This window comes from Leopardus geoffroyi, chromosome C1 (assembly GCF_018350155.1).
Source record: "Leopardus geoffroyi isolate Oge1 chromosome C1, O.geoffroyi_Oge1_pat1.0, whole genome shotgun sequence".
NCBI classification, from domain to species: Eukaryota; Metazoa; Chordata; class Mammalia; order Carnivora; family Felidae; genus Leopardus; species Leopardus geoffroyi.
In genome coordinates, this window is record NC_059328.1 from 193,722,909 (window position 1) to 193,745,087 (window position 22,179).

General features: G+C 42.6%; 1 protein-coding gene and 1 long non-coding RNA gene across 10 annotated transcripts in view; one reads left to right on the top strand and one right to left on the bottom strand.

Moving 5' to 3' along the window:
- Window positions 1–22,179, bottom strand: part of PLEKHM3 (pleckstrin homology domain containing M3) — a 199,280-nt gene that overhangs the window by 106,847 nt on the left and 70,254 nt on the right. For 8 of the 9 annotated variants that reach the window (XM_045480986.1, XM_045480977.1, XM_045480978.1 and 5 more), the window contains 2 exons: window positions 15,865–16,010; window positions 3,912–4,105 (listed from right to left, as the gene is read on the bottom strand). In XM_045480986.1, coding sequence (XP_045336942.1) covers window positions 3,912–4,105; window positions 15,865–16,010 — 340 coding nt within the window. Of the gene's footprint in view, window positions 1–1,767; window positions 3,767–3,911; window positions 4,106–15,864; window positions 16,011–22,179 lie in introns of those variants that run through there. The other variant, XM_045480987.1, reaches the window with a different exon arrangement.
- LOC123599385 lies at window positions 3,397–7,511 on the top strand. The gene is made up of 4 exons (XR_006713127.1): window positions 3,397–3,509; window positions 4,275–4,471; window positions 5,825–6,012; window positions 7,285–7,511. It is a non-coding gene; the product is annotated as an uncharacterized LOC123599385 (long non-coding RNA).

The window sequence follows — 22,179 nt, forward strand, 5'->3', positions numbered from 1 at the left end:
GTCAGCACTGTAAACATTTTAGACTTCATGGAAGACACTGACTTTTTCTAAACTAATCATCCTTGCCAGTCAAGATTTGCGGTATGGGTTCAAGAACAAGGCATTCATTTAACAACAAGAACAAGAACACTGAGGATGAAGACCGGGAGGCCATTATAATGAAAGGCCTAAAAGCAAACTGTGACTTCCCTAATAAGGGGACGACCCAAGTCAGCTCCCTGGCAGGGGGAGCACCAGTACGATTAATCAGTCTGTTTTCAGTTTTCTCACGACAGCAATATTAACAGTTTGCTTTCTTCTGTTTATATGGCGTTGACAGGTCTTCAGCATGTTGGGCCTACTTGCTGGAGATTAATGGCTACTCCTGTACAGAGGTAAAAACCAGGCAGGGAGAGAATGCCTTTTACAACTGGGTAAGAACTGGCTTCTCTTGCTCTCTTTCGTTCCCCTATTGCACACCAACTCCTCCCTCCTTTGATTCCTATCAAGATTATATAAGATTAGTTGTACCCAGTAGGTTCTTATGTTTATATTCCACTTTAAATGTTGTGCCTCCAAGTGAAACAAAGGGAACTTTACACATTACTTCTAGATAAGTTTATCATCTCTAATCAAAGGTGCAGGGCTGGCTAATTTTGTTTTTAAAACGTCAGATTCCTTATAAAGGTAAAAGGTAGGTAAGCGATGGCCTCTGGTGACAGGAATTTAGTTATTAGGTGGGTGATGGTTATTTAGAGCACACTCAAAAAAGGCAGAGCTGACATTAAGTAAGGCCCTGCTGCGAGGAGTACCAGCAGCCCAGAACATCTTAGACCTGCTTCACGAAATAGTCCCACTTCTAAATAGAGAGAGAACAGCTCCCCATAACAGCCTCCTCCCTCCCCCACCCCCCACCAGAAGCTAGAAGTACTTCTTGCTGCTGGTATGCTTTTCCCTGTGCCAAGGTGGGAAGACATGGTAACAATGTTTGGGGTTTATTTTTTTAATATATTTAAAAAAATTTTTTTTTAAATGTTTATTTATTATTGAGAGACAGAGCATGAGCATGGGAGGGGCAGAGAGAGGAGGAGACACAGAATCCGAAGCAGGCCCCAGGCTCCAAGCTGTCAGCACAGAGCATGGCGCGGAACTCGAACTCACAAACCGTGAGATCGTGACCCGAGTCGAAGTCGGACGCTTAACCAACTGAGCCACCCAGGTGCCCCTTAATATATTTTTTAACGTTTATTTTTGAGAGAGACAGAATGAAAGTGGGGAGGGGCAGAGAGAGAGGGAGTCACAGAATCTGAAGCAGGCTCCAGGCTCGGAGCTGTCAGCACAGAGCCTGATGTAGGGCTCAAACCCACAAATGCAAGATCATGACCTGTGCCGAAGTCAGAGGCTTGGCCAACTGAGCCACCCAGGTGCCCCTCCATTAACTTCACAGCATATAAGCATACAGAAACAAAGAACAAATTTTTAAAAAGAAAAATCAATGTGCCTCCTCTAGAGTTCCGTAGGAATCTCATTCTTTGGTCTTAGGGAACCTCCTGCTCCACTCATCCTTGTGCAACAACTGCATGAGTAAGTGTGCATCACATACCCAGGAACTTCAGGCCCCATACCCAGGGTCAGTGCTCCAAACCACTTCCTCTGGCTCACTCCTCTCCTGACATAGGAGCAGGAGGGGCCGAGTCCCGTAGACAGAGCATCAGGGGTGGCTTTTAAGTGGAAACTTTAAACAAAGATTTCTAAAGCCAGAGACAAGAACACTCTAGGATAATAAAACAGTATGAATAATAGTATTTATTGAGTGCTTACTATGTATATGCACTATTATAAGCAGCTCCATTGGAAAAACCAATTCCCACAACAGAATGCATTAAAGAGTTAAATCATCCCAGGATATGTGAGAGTAGAATAATATACTGGATGAGAGTTGTACAGATCTTGAACTCCATACTTGTATTTAATAATTTGCCTGATGCGAAGGTTCAACGGGAGAGAGACACTGCAATTGTCCTGAGACTCCAAACCAGGGTGGTACATTGGAAGTGAAACGGAGAAGAAAGATTTGAGACTGATCTCCAAAACAAAACCAACTAAATTTTTCTTTACTTGTTTTTTAGTTCGTTTGCTCATTCATTCAACAACTATTTTTGAGGGTTTCAGATGGGTCAGACACTGTGCTAACGGACACCTAAGGAAGAAATAAAACCAGAAGACTGACTCCTTCCTCAAAACTGGGCTACCAGCCGTTGTTCAGCGGTTTAGAGTAACAGCATAGTAGACACCTGTCTATCCCTCCCTCCTTCCATCTATCCGTTCAGTACTTGCTGAATGCCTGTCTGGTGCCAGGAACTGCACTACATAAGGGTCATGGACAAGTGAGGAAAGCAAAAGGAAGGGAAAGGAAGAAAGGCTGCTGTCTTCATTTCTCACAGCCCTGGGAATGCCTTCTTTCTAGAACTTCTATTCCTTTCCTGGTGGTCTGGCCATAAGGGGTAGGCATGGCAGTAAACCACCAGACTGCGGGAACAGCAAAGGTATTCTTAGTCATCCAAATGAAGACAGAATCTGTTTAATTTCTAAACGTATGCCCTGATGTGGCATATTTATCCAAAGCAAAACACTGTCCCAGAAAGGTACCTCACATGATTCCCATGTGTAGATTTTAATATTGTCTAAAAATACAGGCAAAGAAAAACTAGCTCTGAACTAAGCCGAGAGTGAAAATGATAGAACAAACATACTTTGAACATTACAAATCTTGTATCTAGTTTAGTTGGACCTATAATTCTATTGCCTTTCAGGGAAAGCCCCGATCTTTTAAAATTAAGATCTGCCTAGACTTTACAAGAATAAAACCTGACCTTTTTCTAGTGCTTTTTGAAAAACTAGGTAATAGAATGACTATCACTGAGAAGTGTTTTGCTTTATGGCAGCTGCCTTTTCATTATTATTTTATGAGGGCTTGTCTAGATATTATGATATTATGTACTCCTCACTATCTACATTTAGTTCTTTTTAAGATGTCTTCTTCAGATGCCTGGGGGTTATGTCCATTTCCTTGGATCTAACTAGATCTCAAATAACAAACCGTATCACTTTAAAGCTTTCCAAAGGTTCTTTTGCATGTAGGCTCCCCTCCAGAAACCATGACTAAGGTATGCTTTTGGTCATTTCCATTAAAACATTAAAAGGTATTTTCAGGGACCTACGAACACCATCAACAATTATTTCAAGTGTAAGCTAGTTCGTATGTGCCAAGGGTGAGACTTGAAATGCTAATAAAATCTAACTGTAAAAGAAGGAATTTGATGAGAGCAGGCACATTTTAACTTCAGTTTTATTCTCAGGATCTGAACCTGGCATGGACTTGTGTGCTGTGTGTGAACTCGGAGATAACTGCCCTATGGAAAACCAGCCTGCACAAACGATGACATGAAAAGGCAGAATCCTGGGCCGGTGCATCTTAATCCCAGGCTCTACCCCTGGTGTCACCTACCAAGCCTGTTTCTGGATGGAAAGTAAGATGTGAATAACCACTTATTTCCACTGAAAAACGTCTTTATGGAATAGTTCAAACATGCTCATTTCACAAATAAAACCAGGAAAAGTGAAAAGTGCTACATAAGTGATCAATGAAGACACTCCTGTGATCATCCCCTTGAGTTCGTCTACGGGTAGGAGAAGACTTCACTGTTGTGGCAACTAGTTCCATGGCTGGAACGCCTTCAGTTACGCTGAGCTATTACTTTCATTTTTCTTGGCTCAACTTAGAGGACTTTGGAGGAAAAACGTCAAAGATGAGCCGGGAGCGAGAGTCACAGAAGACGGTGCCCACTGGAAAGGCCAGGGAGGTCCTCTAACCACCCTCCCAGGGCGGGGAGAGGAAAGCAAACCGGAGCCGCCTGCCATCTGTGACCTACCTGCGGCGCAGATCCTCGGCCACGGCGGCCCGGCAGCTGAACAAATAGGCTCGCAGCGATTTCAGCCGCTGCCGCAGCCGCACCACGGTGGCCAGCGGCTCGGCGTGGCGGTACAGCATCGGGTTCTCCTGCTGGATGTCGATCAGGGGCTCTTCGTACACGTACTCCAGAAACTCTTTGGCTTGCTTAGATACCTACAAGATAAACTTCCTCAGTCAGTCTGGGGAACCATCCAGTTTTCCACACCTCCTCAAACTAGGAACCAGAGTTGAAAGGCCAAAGTCACATTACTTTCTGAGCGAGCCACAGCAAAAGCCCATAACTTAACTAAATATAAATTGTGGTTTTCTTTCTCTCTTCCAGAAACCTGTGGAAGTAACCGTTGCATTGAAAGGAATCCATTAATTATGTATCTGGATTATGGTGGTGATTACATGAATCTACATGAGATAAAATGACACAGAACTATACAGACTCAAGATACCATGTATGCTTCCCGATTTATGGATATTGTACCACAGTGATCTAAGATGTAACCAATGAGAGACACTGGATGAAAGGTACATGGGACCTCTCTTTACTATCTATGCAACTTCCTGGGAATCTACAGTCATCTCAAAATTAAAAAAAAAAAAAAAATGAAGATTCTAAACAGACTTAATTTTAAAAACTACATACATGTATATTCTATACCACTTTTATAAGTAGCCATCAAAATATAGGTAAATCATGTACATATTACAAAATTCAAAAGGAATAAAAAGGATAGCTTTAAAGGATATTATTTATGCAGGATAATTTGCATAGAAAACAGGCTCAAAAAACACTTTAGTGAGCAGAAAGGAGTTGCTCTTAGAATAACTTTGAGCTTGGGCTGACAGACTAATATATCCTTCCAATTCTATATCCAATTCTGGTGGTAAACACCAAGACTATGCAAGTTGATTTTAAAATTTCCTTGTCATTAGAAAGAGTAGAAATGCAATGCATCTGAGATACAGAGGGAGTAGTTTAAATAATGGATAAGAAGTGGGTAATTTGGGAGAATCTTTACCAATTTGCTGATACTGAGATGTGGACTGGCTAGTAATGTGTAGAGTTGGCTTAGTTTCTACTTGGGAGGGTAAAACCTCTCTAAAAAGCTTCCAGGAAAACTGCTCTGGTACTGGGAATAAGGATAGAATTCAACATTAGAAAAACGATTTTGCTTACTAAAAAGAAAACTGAAAATCCACTGTGCTTTACATTCCAGACTAGAAGTTTACTAATGAAGATAAATAGGGTACAGTCCTCACCCTTAAGGGACTCACTATGTAGTATAAGAGATAAATATTTATTTATTTTTAAAATGTTTTATTTATTTATGAGAGAGAGTCGGGCAAAGAGAGGGCTATCCGCTCTATCAGCACAGAGCCCGACATGGAGCTTGAACTCACCAACTGTGAGATCATGACCTGATCTGAAATCGGACACTTAACCGATTGAGCCACCCAGGAGCCCCGGGGATAAATATTTAAAACAAGAACTACATGTCGCATATAGCCTGTTCTCTACTACAAAAGAAATATGGATGAGGTCCACTGGTAGCTTAAAGGAAGGAGAAATCAATTATCCTGGGGGGAAGGGAGCCGCTGGCAAAGCAGGCCACACTGCCTCAAGGTCTAGAAAGATAAACAGAAATTCACTTGGTGGGCAAGGATGGCACAGAGACTACCACAAGTAGATACAAGCAAGAAAACCCACCAATATGAATAGGTGATATGGCTACTGTATGCTGATTAAAGCACATTTATGACATTTAATATTTTGTAATATAAAATAAAGCTCATATAAAAGTTTCCATTCCATATATATATAAAGGCATCAATGGTTTTTTTTCCCCAGTAAGTGTCCCATTTTTTTTTCCCTATTAGCAATTATTTTTGAGGTACCTGTTGTGTGATCCTTTGGGGCCCTGCAGTTACAAACGTGGTGAAGTTTACAGTCTCTGCAAATCAGCTCACAAAGAGGCCCTAGAATTAGCCAAAACCTCTATTTAACCAGACTGGAAATAACAACTGACAAGGATACAGAATGCCTCACTTGAGGCATAGAGACACAGGTACGTGCCAGATCCCATAGCAGGCATTAGTGGAGAGTACAACAGGCATGGCCCTGTCCTCCTGTAGCTCAAGGTTCGGTGGAGAAAGACAGAATTGGGTCCAAATATTTGATTTATCATGGTTAAATATGTGCCATATTTAAATATCTTAAACGAGGGAAACACGATGGTGTTCTGGGAAATGAAGTACAGTCCACTTGAAACCGTTGCTGAAAAATGATGTATTGTACAATTCAATTAGTCTTTCTGGCTCTATTGAGCAGTGTTTATACTGAGTCAGGGACCTGCTGAATTAGGTTAACAATGCTACCTTTTAGTAGGTGAACAGAAGGACAAAGGGCACTGGCCAGTCTCCCAGGCCTGAAAAGGCTTCTCTCTTCAGGTGGTACTTAAGCCTAAAAAGGTTGGGGGTGGGGGGGTGGGGAGGGAGTCTTTTACAGAGACAGTAAAAGCAGTGAGACAAATGGGAGAGCAGCTAGCGACATGAGCGTTCATAAGCTGGAATTACTAAAAACAAAAACAGAGCTAGTTTCGATGATGTCTAAGGCACTGCTTCACAAAGTTATTAACCAGTGTTAAGAATACGGAGCAAACTGGGACCACGGCTGCCTGGGTAGGTGAACAAACCCTTGCGAGGCTGAGGGAGGTTTCGGCAGCAAGACTGAGCACATGCTCACTTCTGATAATCAACCACTTACACCGGTAAGGGAATTTTTGAAAGAACTACAAAATTCGGGATAAAATGCTATTTTTGCAAAATAGAGTGCTGTATCCCCACTGATTTCCTAAGTTCTAAACCACCCTGCATACTGGTCTAAGGATTCCACTTTCAAACTCAACTGTAATTAGAATGCTTTTTAAAAAAGAACATGTTAAATATATAGTTACTTAGGGAAGGAAACCATAAAGTTTATGTGAGGAGAAGTTTCTTTGCTATTAATAGAAATATTACATAAATTGTCCGTGAACACCAAATATATCCCCACCTAAGAGCTACTGTCCTATTTCTTGCCAACCAAATTACGAAAACCATGAGAAGCCTGAGCGTTGTTTTGGATGGATATAAAAACTCAGCTCACAAAGGCAGATAGATGGACCCAATACGTTTTTAAAAAATGGTTTTGGTTGGTATTGTCTTTAGTGATCCCACTCCATTCACATTAGAAACAACTTTTATAGGGTTAATAAGTTCATTTTTCAAACTTACTGACTTTTTAATCTTTTACTAAATAATATTTAATGTTTACTAATATTAACATAATTGCTTTCCAGAGCTTTTGAAGCTTACGAACAGACTAATTTAAGCTGGACGAACTCAAGTCAGTGACTGTGATTTTGTTGCAGTTTGTGAACTGGTTCTCCCTTCACAGCGCTGTCGTCTACAGGATTCAAGAGCTGAGGAGGAGGACGAAGTCGAGGTAGAAACGGTTCTCCTCCACACCTCACACATCAAAGTGTATTTATAAACATATTGGTTATGTGAGCAGGACGCATCATTGGTATAAATTTAAAAGCCTTTTGTTAAGCAGGTGGCAGCTACCTCTTAATGTTCTCGAATGTTGTTCAGGTTTACGTAATTCTGAGAAAGAGGTTCTGGAATGGTGTCCTGGTATGTTCCCCCACAAAAATAGCCCCGGGTAATAGAGCGATGGAGCAAAGGGAATGTTTAACGATAGACAGCAATTTGGAGGTGATGTGGTGGAGGTGGGGGTTGTGAGGACTTCAGTTTTTGTTAAGGGAGGAAAATGGATTGATGAGAATACACTTTTAGAATAACAACTGGTAAACACAACCTAGTCCAGTTTTTCTGTGTTCCAAAGAATACAGGAACAGGAAAAATGCCACACACACACACTATCTTCTTCACTTGGTGATTCAAAGGGTAGCACGTTAGCCTATGAAAGCTTTCGGATATCGTGTCTGCTTAACGTGCTCAGGCCAGCAATCTCCCAAACCTATTTGACCATAGACAAGGCAGCTTTTTAATGTTGTGCAGGCCTTGTGCAGAGGGCGGTGGGAGACGAAATGCAGGCTGGGCCCTGCTTCCCCACCAGAGGAAGGGGCCTCTTTCTCTAATTCCTTCCATCTTGCCACGCTGTGAGCCCCCAGGGCTGCGTTCTCCTGAGGGGCCCTGTTCCAGCTGTAGCGTTGGCCTAGCTGTGGCCCTCCTATGGAACCCTCTTTTTGAGTAACACCTATTAACAAGCACAGAACTTGTTAATGCTCCATGGAACATATTTTGAGAAATGCTGAATTAATCCATTACCTATCCTTAGTAGGAAAAAAAAAAAACTGAATCCAGAGACCTTAAGTGACTTATCTGCAGTCATTTTGTGGCAGAACTTACAGCCAGAGCTCAGATCTCTGGATACTCTGTCCTGTGCTTGGTAGCACTATTTAAATTCACAGTTTTTATTTTTTAATAACTCTACTATAAACTGTCTACTCATCACTCCTTAGAAGAGGTGATCCCTGTCCATATTCTGTCCTTCTCTTTCCCCAAATACAAAGGCAGGGGGGCTACAGAGGGAGACTAACCTATGATGTAATTTGGCGGTATGCTAGCCATTTGATTTTAACCCTAAAGCAAAAAATAAAGTCCAGGAACAACTCACTTATGTAGAAGTCACTTATTTGTGCATTTGTTTATGGTCTTTCTCCCTCCATTGGGATATGAGCATTCACAAGGCAGAGACTGTGTCCCCAGTGCCCAGAACGGTAAGCATGGTGGGTGTTCAATAAATACTTGAAGAAACGAATGAGTGTTCTACAATGCTCTGAACCATACACTCTTATTACTTTACACACACTTAGAACAGCTTGGCTACTTAGACAACATATTGAGTTTACAACATATTTAGAGTTCAGAAAGTAGAAAAGGGGAAAGACAGCTTGAAGCAGCACAGTCACAACAGAAGTGACAGCTGGCATCTTGGCTCTGAGGGAAGGAAGGTGCATGCAAGAAGATACAGGTAAAAGTGTAGGACACAACCCTGATTGAGGACAATTCAGAATATGCACCAAACTCAAAAATGTACAACCTACATCTAGGAAGGTGTCCTCAGTCTCACCGGTGAATGCAAGAGCTTAGATGCAAAATGATATATAAGGTTATTCTTTGAATCACTACCTGTAATAGCAAAAGCTTGAAAAACAAAATCATGTCATTGTCATGTAGATTGTCATGTGTAAAAACATGTAAAATTCATGATAGAATACAGAGTGGCCATAAAAAAAAAAAAAAAACAAAAACAAGCAAGCCCAGGAAGAGGGATATGATCTAAATGGAAAGCTGTCCCAGAGCAGCATGTCGATCATCAAATTGCCACTGTTGTGTAAAAGAGGACAGAAAATGCCTCTGGAAAGATACACAAGAAAAGAGCAATTCGGATACCAGCGGGAAGAACGGTGTAGGTGGGAGTGAGATTATTTATGTATGCATGCCCTTTGTATTTGTGAATCTTGAAATCTGTGGAAGTGTATTATATGTGAAAAAAAAAGTACAGCAGTGCAAGGCAATTTCTTGGTGGAAAAGTGCCTTCTATACCACATTAAAGCCCACGGATGTTATCACAGGACCCAACAATCCTATTTATAGCCATAATTCTGAGGCATTAAAAAAGCCAAATATCTAATGTGTATTTTCTGAAGTAGAATGTATAGAGTTAAATGACAGCTGAAGTTTTAAAAATAAAAGTGACAGTCCTATTACTGAAAACTTGGAGAATGAAATCAGGAAAGGGAAAAAAAAATAGATCACTCACACTGTTATCACAGTACAATGACCATTTATTGCTTTGGTATAAGGTTTCCTTCCTGCATTTTTCCCCATGTTTATTGTAAAAAATCATGGAGAAAGTCTTACTCAAATCAATCCCAACCATAATACTTCTTGGTCCTCTTAAAACGAGCACTGGGGCTAATGGAGAAGGAATCAGGAGATCTTAAGGTTAATTGCAATTTGTTCACAAAATCTCCAAATGACTCTGAAAATGTGGTTTTTCCCATCAGTGAGCTGCTCTCTAGCTCAGCGAGGGCAGTCCAGCTTGCCTTGAATGCCTCTCAAGATGTAGAGATAGGAAATAGTTTATGTAACATGGAAAACCCCTAGCTAAATGGAATGTGAATATTCAGGCTAGGACACAAAAATATTTTTTAAAAGCACAACAGAAGGGAACTATTTGGGAAGAGCCGAGGCCAAGTCTGAGGTCCTTACCACCTCTTTGTCATGCTTGATATTTTTGAATGGGAGGGCAGAGAGCAGGAGGAAAGTTATCTTCAAACAGAATTTCATTAGAAAATGGCTACAGAACTCGAGGATAAGGTTTAGCTGCTGGGTAATCCTGGAGCTCAATTCAATTTGCAGGATGTATACCGGAAAATAGATGAAATCCTGCTTTAAAAATAATTAGGAGTATGATTACTCCAGAGGGCAGACAAGGAAACGTTTAAGATGACAGATTTCATTCTGCCCTGCAAAACCATTTTTTCACTCTTTTAAATGGATATTCAAGCCAGTCACGTACTTCTTATTAAGGAGAGGAGGCAGATCTAGCAGAATGATGTCTGGTCTTGGAAACTGATAGGTCTGAATTGATCCTCACAATTAGAAACATCAAGTTAAGTCCCAGTGTCTGAGCAAAGACAGGCTGGACTAAATGGAATATAGTTACTTAATGCCAGTGGGAGATGATCCAGATAAACTCGACCAGCTCTGTTCTTGCTTTAAAATCTTCCCTGGTCCACTGAGAACCTGGGAAGGAAGGTCTAACAAAGGAGGTTTTCCTCATGTACAACATGGATGAAATGAGCGTACGTAACACCTTCAATTAGTTACTCATCCTCTCAAAGTCAAACCCCGTCACCTGGATGACCAGCAAGGCAAAAACGTCTGCTTTGGGGAAAAGACGGAAAGTGTCAGAGATGGCTGAATTGATGGTTTCAATGGCTTTTAGAACTCAGTGCAAACAGACCTGGATCTCTTCCACCACTTCACACCTTCGTAAGCCGTGCCTGATTTTCAAATTCTCCTCATTTGGTGCCACTTCTTCTGTTTTAACTCCCCAAAGTGGCACAGTCTGTTGGCAGGTGCCACTAGCCTAAGCTCTCGGTGACCCCAGGCTGGGCCTGCCTCCCTCACTTGTTCCCTCTACACCTCTCTTAGCTGTCAAAGCCCCGCTCTAAGCAGACTAATATAAATAATCTAAACCAAAGTCAACCAGTGTCCTTTCCCTCTAAATACATTTTTATCTAATACACGCATGGCAAATATATTTATAGCCTGCATTCAGAGTGCCAAGTATGAGATGCAGAGGAGAGAATGATAACTGTCTGGGAGAGGGGAAGGAAAGAAGTGGGCGAGAGGAAATGAGGTTTAGGACAGACTTAGGGTTTGCCACGCCGAGTGAGGGCAAGAGGAAGACCAGAAGTGTGCAATGGCAGGGCAGCACTGAGGGACAGGAGGAGTGAGACCGTACGGAGGATGCTCACGGGGGCGGGGAGGCAGGGCATGAAGAAGGGGCTAGAAGCGCAGGGACTAGAGATCACAAAAGGTCTTTGTGTCGGGCTATGAGGTTTGGACTTCCATATACATTCCTAGTAAAAACTGGCATTATCGAGCACTTGTGTGCCAGACACGGTGCCCGGTGCTTTCTGCGAATCATTCTTTTATGCAAACAGCGCTGTTGTCAAGTAGATGCTGTTATCATCATCATCACCTCCGTTCTAAAGATGAAGACACCGAGACTATGAAAGGGTACAAGATTCACCCACGGTGGGATCAGAATCTTCCGAACTGTTGCTGGGGCAAGGCTTGCAGGCAGGAGGCCCAGTCAGAAGGCCACCAAACTCCTTCGTGGGAGTGACACCGGAGGTGTGAACTCGTGAGGTGGAAGTGAAGGTGCAGCAGAGAGCGCGATCTCAAGAGTGCGAATCCAGCGTAAAGTTTTGCTAACTGACATCTCCCAGCGCTGGCAGTGGTGACGGGTGGGGCCATGGACATTCCGGAGGGATGTGTGGTGAGGGGGATGAAGTCCATTTGGGGTGTACCGAGTTTGGAGGGGCCCAGGAGACAGGCCTCGTTCCTTCCGTCCTTCAGCATACATTTCTGCTTACCTACTACGTGCCAGAAACTATGCGAATACAGGTTCCCCGTGCCCAGGTGGCTCACAGAGAGGAGCAACATAAATGTGAGGATAAGAAAAGCAGTGACAACAGCTCCCACTCTTCAAGTGCTTATCAAAGTTATTTGCAGAGTGCCTGTCTTGTATTATCCCAATTCACGTGATTTTTGTAGGTAAATATAGAAGTCATAATAAGAATGAACGCTTATTTGGCACGCACTACGTACTAGCACTATTCTGAACACTTCACATGCATGAACCCATTTAACCTGCAGTGACCCTGTGAAGTGTTACGGTCCTCATGTTACAGATGAGAGCACTCAAACACAGGCTAACTTGCCCAGGGGACAGAGCTTCCCAGGGGTATAGAAAGGATATCAGCCAAATGGCCCCTTGCAATTTTCATGTTTGTTTTAGACTTCAAAAATTACTGGTAGGTGAGTTATGGGTTCCTTCCCCACTTACCTCGCTCCCTGGTGATACAGTGAAAGCAAGTCTCAGACAGCTACTGGCAAGGAGGTATAAAAACAGCCATAAAGACTATGTTTGTACAAAGCTCTTTGCTTGGAAGGTTCATTCAAGGCAGATGTGACAATATTCTAACAGAAGGATCAGAAACAATCTTCTTGTCAGTCAGATACCAGAATTCTCTATTCTGGCAGGACACAGGACCATGAAAGAATCCTAAGCCTAGGCTACTTCAGTGGATTAGATTCCTCGACGTACCAAGTTCTACTGCCTCATTTATGCATGGGTGGGACTGCAGTACGACGCAGCTAACAACTGCAGTACGATCCACATATCTTGAAGACTACTAGGCTGGAAACTAGAGCTAAGATGTCATTTGGCAATTAAATCCACAGATCTCCCTTTCAGTAGCAAAAAATGGAGCCAGAGGGGTGCCTGGGGGCTCAGTCAGTTAAGCATCTGATCTCGGCTCAGGTCAGGATCTCGTGGTTTGTGAGTTCGAGCCCTGCATCGACAGCTGACAGCACAGAGCCCACTTTGGATCCTCTGTCCCCTTCTCTCCACCCCTCCTTCCTCTCTGGCCCTCCCCCACCCCCCGAAAAATAAACATTAAAAATTTTTTTTAAATGGAGCTGAAGACAAAAGTAGGAATCATCAGGGAGTTCAAAACCATGGAAGAGAAGGAGATACTGCAATAAAGCATAAAGTGGGAAAAGAAAACAAAACACAACCCTAAGGAACTGCAACATTAAAGGTATAGGCTGAGGACAAAGAATCAGAGAAGGTGACTGAGAAAAAAAAGAGTTCAAAGTAGGAGGAAAACCAAGGGTGTATCTTCAAAGTCAAGGCAGAAGAATTCCTGGTCAAATATTATATCCCAGACAAGTCCAGTAGAACAAGAAACTGATGAGGGTCAACTAGATTTGGCAAAACTGATGGAGGAGTTAAGATCGTGAGCAGAGGAGGAAGGAGTAAACCTTCCATAGGAGTGAGGTTTCTTCTGTGGCTGGAAGGAGGGCAAGGAGGATGGGTGTAGATGTGGACGAGTTTATAAAAGGGTTGGTGGGACTGTTGCCTTAATCCTGCTATATCTCTATGAAATAGAAGGTAAAGGCACTTCCCAGAGTGACTGGGGCTGGGTGTTTAACCTCTGCAGGATCATGGGTGCTGAAATAAAATGATCTGATGACAGCTACTGATGTAAATGGCAGAGGACTTCCCTAAGCCACCCACTGGCACCTGCATCCACAGACTCTGCCTTTTCTCTTACTTCCTGCCCCAAGCAAAGACCAACCCTCCTGTTGTCTACACGATTCCATCTTTCTCACTTAACCACATTTTCTAGCAATTCTCTCTTTGGTAGTTCACACCAGCATAGAAAACATGCTGTTATTTCTTCCATTAAAACAAAAATCAAACCCAATTGGATCTTACATCTCCTCCAGTTACTCCCCATCTCTCTCCATCCCCTTACAGCAAACTTCTCAAGAGTTGTTTTTTCTTGGGGCGCCTGGGTGGCGCAGTCGGTTAAGCGTCCGACTTCAGCCAGGTCACGATCTCGCGGTCCGGGAGTTCGAGCCCCGCGTCAGGCTCTGGGCTGATGGCTCAGAGCCTGGAGCCTGTTTCCGATTCTGTGTCTCCCTCTCTCTCTGCCCCTCCCCCGTTCATGCTCTGTCTCTCTCTGTCCCAAAAATAAATAAACGTTGAAAAAAAAAAATTGAAAAAAAAAAAAAAAAAAAAAAAAAGAGTTGTCTATTCTTGTCGCTACTTTCTCTCCTGTTCCATATCAAACCCACTCCAATCAGACCTTCACTCCCACCACTCAATTCAAACTGCTCTCAGCAAGGTCAGTCATTACCACCACATTCCTAAATCCCATGGTCAATTCTCAGTGCTCATCTTATCATATCTCATCATCTATGTATCAGCCTCTGTCACAACTGATCTGGAGACACATTCTTCCTGTGGCTTGTTGGACACACTAGGGTCCTTCTACCTCGTTCTGCATTCCTCAGTCTCCTTTGCTGGTTGCTTCTCTCCTTTCTACACTTTTTTTTTTTTTTTAATGTTTATTTTTGAGAGATAGAGACAGAGACAGAGCATGAGCAGGGGAGGGGCAGAGAGAAAGAGAGACACAGAATCCGAAGCAGGCTCCAGGCTCCCAGCTGTCAGCACAGAGCCCAACGTGGGGCTCAAACTCAAGAACCACGAGATCATGACCTGAGCCAAAGTCGGATGCCTAACCGACTGAGCCAACCAGGCACCCCACTCTTTTCCACACTCTTAAGGTGGAGTGTCCCAGTGCTCAGGCTTCCTCTCCTCCTCTATTGACTTGCATTTTTATAGTTACCAAGTCTGCTATTTGTACTTCCGGGATATCCTGCTTGGCTGTTATCAGCTACTTTGCAAAGCTGTTAGCATATACCTGTGATTCTCACTTCCTCCCTTTAAAAAAATAATAAATAGGGGCACCTGGGTGTCTCAGTCGGTTGGGCATCCGACTTCAGCTCAGGTCATGATCTCACAGTCTGTGAGTTCGAGCCCCTTGTCAGGCTCTGTGCTGACAGCTCAGAGCCTGGAGCCTGCTTCAGATTCTGTGTCTCCCTCTCTCTCTGCCCCTCCCCTGCTCATGCTCTGTCTCTCTCTCGGTCTCAAAAATAAGATAAAAACATTAAAAATTTTTAAAAAAAAATAAAAAATAAAAAAAAAAGAAATAAACAGCAGTCCAGGTAAAGGTGTAAGGGTGGCTCAGTTCACCCGTTCCTTGATGTGGAACCCCTACCCAGAAGTCCTCATAGCTTCTCTCCAGGTTCTAGTTCCAGGGGGGTGGATCTCTGGAAGACTGACCTTGACATGAGTAGGAATGTTACTCTAAGAAATATCTTGAATTATTTAAAGTCCTTTCCCTCAAAAGTCACTCGTATATTCAAGAGTGTTGTGATTTTGGAGGGAAGATCTAATAAAAAATGATGAGGCCTGTTTCTCTATCAGAATTCTTTTTTAGCACCCACAGTTAATTATCAGGGCCCAGAAGTAAAAAACTGCTATATGTCTTTTTAAATGAGGAAATTAATAAAAGTCATAGTTAAGACACCTTTAAATGTGAGCTGTTTTGAGAAGCGTTGGATAAGATCTCGTAGCTTTCGTGAGACTCCCTAGTCAAGTTTGCTTCAAATTCTTGCATCATTCCCTTTATACTCCACACAACAACATGTGAACACCTCCACTGCTATCATGAAGTAAACCCAGACTCTGCGCTTACCTTATATTTTGAAGTGTCCCAGTTGTGGACTATGCGTGCTGGGATAAGAAAACTGTCATCCACGTGGCAGCTGCTGCAGTAATACCACCCACTGTAGTTGCACACCTTGGCTTTCCCGTTGGAAAGGCCTATGGATCGCTGGCATCCTGTTCAAGGCAGAAGAAAGAGCCCATGATTACTGCTGTACTTTTAACACCACAGAACGAGGTTATACAACCCTCAAATAAAAGTATGTAAAGGGGGGGGGGGGAATCCAGAGAATACATGTATAGATGTGTCCAATAGCTTCTACCTCCTCGCCTCCCAAGGGATCGCCATAACCTGCACCTAACTGGTCCCGTTTCTAGTCTCTTCTGTGTTTTCTGCACACAGCTGTCGGAGATCAGTGTCTCTACAACCCCCCTATCAGCACCTCACTTCCTCCTCATAAACCATTTCCACCACCAGGCATGTTGCTCAGGGCTTCTCATAAAAGGATCTTATTTAGGGGCGCCCGAGTGGCTCAGTCGGTTGAGCATCCAACTTTGGCTCAGGTCATGATCTCGCAGTCTGTGAGTCTGAGCCCCGCGTTGGGCTCTGTGCTGACTGCTCAGAGCCTGGAGCCTGTTTCGGATTCTGTCTCCCTCTCTCTCTGCCCCTCCCCCGCTCATGCTCTGTCTCTGTCAAAAATAAACATTAAAAAATTTTTTTAAAGGATCTTATTTAACATGTACAACATTTTGAGATGGTTTTAGCCAAGTTAAGAATTTGTCTGAGGTTACCTAGCCAGTAAGAGGTGGAGTTTGGATTGGACTCTGAGCTTGTCTAATTTAAAAATGACTCAAAAAACGAATATGTGGCCTTACAAAAGAAACTGGTCCTTCAATTGGCCCCTATTTCACCTTTCCAACTACTGACTCCTACTCTCCAGTGGGAATCAGAGAATTCTCCTCACTATTCCCCAAATAAACAGTGTGCTCACTCCGCCCTTCGTACATTGGCATATATTATTTCTTCTCACACAACACCCTCTTCTCTGATTTCCAATTTGCCAAATCCTGCCCGTGACTCAACCAGTGGCTCTCTGCAAGTCACCGCTAAGGCCCTTTTCGTGTCCGCGGAAATCCACGATTCTCTGAGCGCTGTCCTGGTCCTCTAAGAAGAACTGGTAATAACCTCAGCTCTGTCACAAAGGAGCCATTCTTTTTCTTCAGGTCGGAGGAACCACCTTCTATTGGTGAGGATAGAAATCCTATCACAAGCCAAAGGACAGAATCCTGGCAGCCCAGAACAGGTGATCATGATTATACTAACAGCAACGTGATCCTGACATTTCTCATCTCCTGCTTCATTTCAGAAATCCTTCCATGTAGCCGCCCACTTCATGGCTGGATCAAGAACCGTACTGATCACAGAAATCTTACATTAAGCCTATTTCATGATAAGAGTATAAAATGGATTACTCTTCGTCATCATCACCATCGTCATCGTCACCATGTTATACTACTACCGTTACACCTCATTTCCATTAAAAGAGCTCCAAACATTTAACAAACTGCTAACCTAAGAAGAAAGTGATTCGCATGTACTCTGAGTGAAAATATCACAAAAACTCACAGGACTTTCATTTTCATCACAAATCAAACGGCATCAGTAATCAAGCAGTTTCACAGTGCGTTCTCCAGGAAGAGAAGTGGTGTTTTTAAGCACAGTCCTTATTGAAAGATGGTAAGTAAATGTATCTGTATTATGCTTCCAAAGCTTCATACCGTTCCTTCCTGGAATGGTTATTTCTTTCCTATTGAGTAGCAGCAAAATCATAACAAGCTCCCGTTTTTCAGATTGGCTGAGCAATGAGATATGTGCGAAAGATAAAGAAGAACCAAACACACACGCTGCTTCTGCTGGACGGAGGCGCCGTCACAATTCCTAGGCTATGAACACTGGAATGCTGTTTGCTGCACTCACTGACCACATTATTGCTCATCTGGCATTGAGCACATGCTTCCTGAAACTACTGTGCCTTTTTATGTGCTTTTCCAACTCCTCAAATATGTTTCTTATCCTCAGTACTTAACACAGAGCTTTACATGGAGCAGACTATTGGTAAATGTTTATGTAGAAAGGATGATAAACTGAATATTATTTGACACACATACACCCACATATGAAGAGATTTTAATTGCCCATAGCTGTCCTAGAATTGATCCTCCCTAACCTGCTCACCTGACTCTTAAAGCAGTGTACTTTTGTTAAGAACCCCATAAAAAATATGTTGCCCATTCTAAGAATTACACATTACTCATGTGTTCCTATATGGACCATGGAACAGGAGTCAGTGGAACCTAACACATTCTAGACACTGGGATATTGCTGTTCCAAAAATTAGTTTATGGTCAAATTGACTTAACTCTGAAATGACACTGAATAAAATGCAGTCTTTCCTAATGATTTAGAAAGTGATTATGGTCTTGCAGGAATTCAGGGTCATCATTACAGTTTTGACTCTCCCCACAGAACACAGCAAAAATAAATTTGGGTCACTTTAGCTTTTTGGTTGTTTGGACATTAGATATAATTAACATCAGTAAGCATTTGCTGGATATTTATATATGCTTTAGTGGGTACTACTGGGTTTATCAGTCTATATTTTTTAATGACTTTATGATTTCTTAGATGCAATATACATAAGCAATATTAAAATGCGGTCTAAAAATGTGTATATCGGGGCGCCTGGGTGGCGCAGTCGGTTAGGCGTCCGACTTCAGCCAGGTCACGATCTCGCGGTCCGTGGGTTCGAGCCCCGCATCAGGCTCTGGGCTGATGGCTCAGAGCCTGGAGCCTGTTTCCGATTCTGCATCTCCCTCTCTCTCTGCCCCTCCCCCGTTCATGCTCTGTCTCTCTCTGTCCCAAAAATGAATAAACGTTGAAAAAAAAAATTAAAAAAAAAATAATAAATAAATAAAAATGTGTATATCAATCAGGCACACAGGTCCAAAGTTTAACATGCTGGAGGTTCAAATATATGAGTTAACTAAACGAGCTAAGCATTCTCCCCACTGTGCACTAGTCTCATCAAAGACAGAAAGGGCTGAGAGAACATGGCTAGGGCTCACTCGGGTTTTAGGTTAGAAAAAGAGCATATAAACTCCTAGTTATTGTGTGTCTTTACCTTCATACCTCATTTGGAACCAGGCTCTCCTACTCTCCGTGCTGAAAGGTCCCCTAATGACTTAGAAGTAGGTTTAAACCTACCTGTACGCTTAGGATACGTACAGGATACCTGTACGTTTTGGATACGTGGTGTATACACAAGCACAGGTCTAGAGTTAGTGAGCCTGTTCCTGTCTAATACACACCGTGAACTCGACCCATCGAACTCTCTAGGCCTGCTTTCCTCACTGCAAAATAAAGGGGTCAGCCTAAATCAAGGGTTGCCAGATTCAGTGACCATCAGAATTTTCTGGAGATGTTTGTGAAAAATGTAGACCCCTCCCCCACCCCTACACTTCAATTCTGTAGATCTGGATTAGGGCCCAGATTAGGGCCCTGCATTTCTCCCCAACCAGCCAACTACCATCATAGACCCTGGTGAGTAAAAGCTGAGGATTGCTCCCCGATTTCTAGGTGGCTCCATGCTCTAAAATTCCAACTCTATTCAAGGGCAGAGGGTGTGCAGACTCTTAAGTGAAAAGCTCATAATTCGTCATGTAGTTTACATTTTAGGCCTCCAAAATCAACATTTCAGGTTCGTAGTCAATTTCTAAAAAATTTGCTATGTGGAAACAACCTGAGTTCATTTTACCAGTATTTTTCCAGAGCACTCATTGTCCCCACTGAGAAGCATCTTATTTGGTTTAGAATTAAAACCTTTAGTCTCCAAATCCAATGTAGTATTTGTTATTGAAAGAACACAGGATGATCAGGAAAGAAGGGTAGAGGCTAGTGGCATAATACAGATTCATTTTCTAAAAAACACTTGCCACTTACTGAAAAAGAAAACATCTATTCTTTCAATTAACTGTAAAATTTCCTTCTTTAAAGTCATACTAGCAAACCATGGACTACAAATGTCTGAAACAATTCACCCCAAAGATACACAATCTGGATTTTACTTTACCATTGTGATGTTTTCAACAGGGCAAAAAATGTGTTTTCTTAATAACGACTATTAGGAAAACACACTTTTTCAAGGGTGCCAAAGCTAGACTCTGACAAGCGACATTATGGGGAGAAAAACAGAGCTGCAAAGCAGAGACAAAAAATAATTAATTGAAATAACTAATTAGAGCTTATTTACATATTATATTTTTATGTACTTTCAAACAGACTTTTCAATAATGCTTCTAAATTAAGGGGCATTTGTAGTAGGGAACCCTCCACATATTGGATCAAAGCAAATACATTCTTCCCAGTCTCTTTTTTGAAACTTTTCAGAGTGTGTTCAATTCATAGGAACAAAAAACTATCTCACAAGAGAACTCACTGGCCTTTTTTTTTTTTTTTTTTTTTATTGCTTCCCACCCCACTTCAAATCTTTAATGAACACATGCTCTGAAGAGCTTAGCTTCCCCTGTGGTACTCTTTTGGAAACCAATGTTACCATTTAACTGAAATCCTATTTGCTGCATGTACAGTCCATTTTCCAAATGGCCTTTCACTAAAGACGCCCAAAAGATTTGGTTGCTGGGGGTTGAAGCAGAAATTTTGGCATAAGGCTCCACAACGATGCAATCTTTCTTCTCACAAGTGCACCTAGTTAGTTCAATTGGCTGCAATGCGGTGTTACTGAAGCCGAGATCTCGAGGAGAAGCCAACCACCTTCTTGCTACTTCATGACTACCAACTCAGCCCTCTTTCCCCTGACCGGCAGCTGGAAAATTCATGGGAATAAAAGTGACACAAGCTGTGGCTAGATGCAGGTGAATCTCTCTCACCAAGGAAAGAACTCACACAATGCTTTCTAAGTCAGCCACGCTACTCCCTTTACCTAATTTGGTAAAGCAAATTTGGTGTTTTCTATTTGGAAGGTAGAAAGGCTCTAAGAGAAAAACCGGGGGGGGGGGGGGGGAAGGAAGAAGAGGATGTGTCTTCACTAAAAAGGGAGGAAAAGAGATAAGAGAGGATACATTTTCACTTTCTCTGTTAAAGGAGAAAAGTAAAACTGGCACGCTTCGTCACCTCTTCTACTGTATGCGTGCAGAGGGGAGAGAGGTGGCCACGGGAAGGGCGAAAGGACTGCCCTTGCCCTCCCTCCCCTCTTCTGTCCAGTGCCCCGGCACGGGCAAATGACCTGTGGTAAGCACTTTGCAAAATGTGACTCAAAGGCCTGGACTTTTATCATAAGCTCTAGAGACCAGATTTCCCAAAATGAAGGAAAACAGAAATGAGGAGTTTCAAGGACTTGCTATTTTCTAAGAATCAGAGGGGAAAAAGGTCATACAGAACTTAGCTCTCCTACTTTATAGTCTATAACCATTGACTGGTCATGTAATTGTTGAACATGTACTTCTTAAAAGAAGGTGTCGCACTGGGTATACAATCACAAGTTCTGTTTAATGAGGCTGGAATTAGCACAAAGCTGGGCACAGCGTGTTAACAAAGGATTTCTGGACACAAGGTGGAAGCAGGTTTTGCAGCGTAGCTTGGGATCCATCTGAGGAGGTAGAAGCCAAGCAAACCTGGGTCCCAGACTTCCGTCCTCCATCGTAGGAGAGACTGGAGCTGGGATGTGAATGAAACCGACCACATGTGGGTTCCCAAGTGAACACAGGTAGAATGAGGCTACAGAATTCTAGGTCACGGCGATGGAAAGGGGTAGGAACAATGAGAAACACCTGCTCAGAAATAAGTGATCCCAAACGTCTTCCACCTCAAGCATCCGAGTTGCTCCGTGACTTTGAGACAAAGTGGTGACCCACAAGGTAGGAGACATCTACTGTGTCATAAAAATCAATTAAAATGTGACATATTTGGATGGAGATTCAGGCACATGAAAGCAAATGCCTCTGAGTATGCATTTTGTTTGTCATAAGGAAAACAGTATCCACAAGCATGTCTAATAAAACTAAAAGAACAAAAGAAGTCAAGAAAAATCAACTGTGTACCACCTATAGTTGCTAATGGAAATAATATGGCATGCTGCTGGTAGTCCCTTTGTTTCATTCATGGGCTCGCTTGAGATAGCAATACTTCAAAATTATTTTCTCCATGAAATCTTAAAGTCCTTTGATAGTAAGTTCTCTTCCCAGGGAATGCAAACTTCATGGTTGGGAGGGAATACACGTCCTCAAATACGATCCTGAAATGTACTGACTGTTTCCAAAGCTATACTGA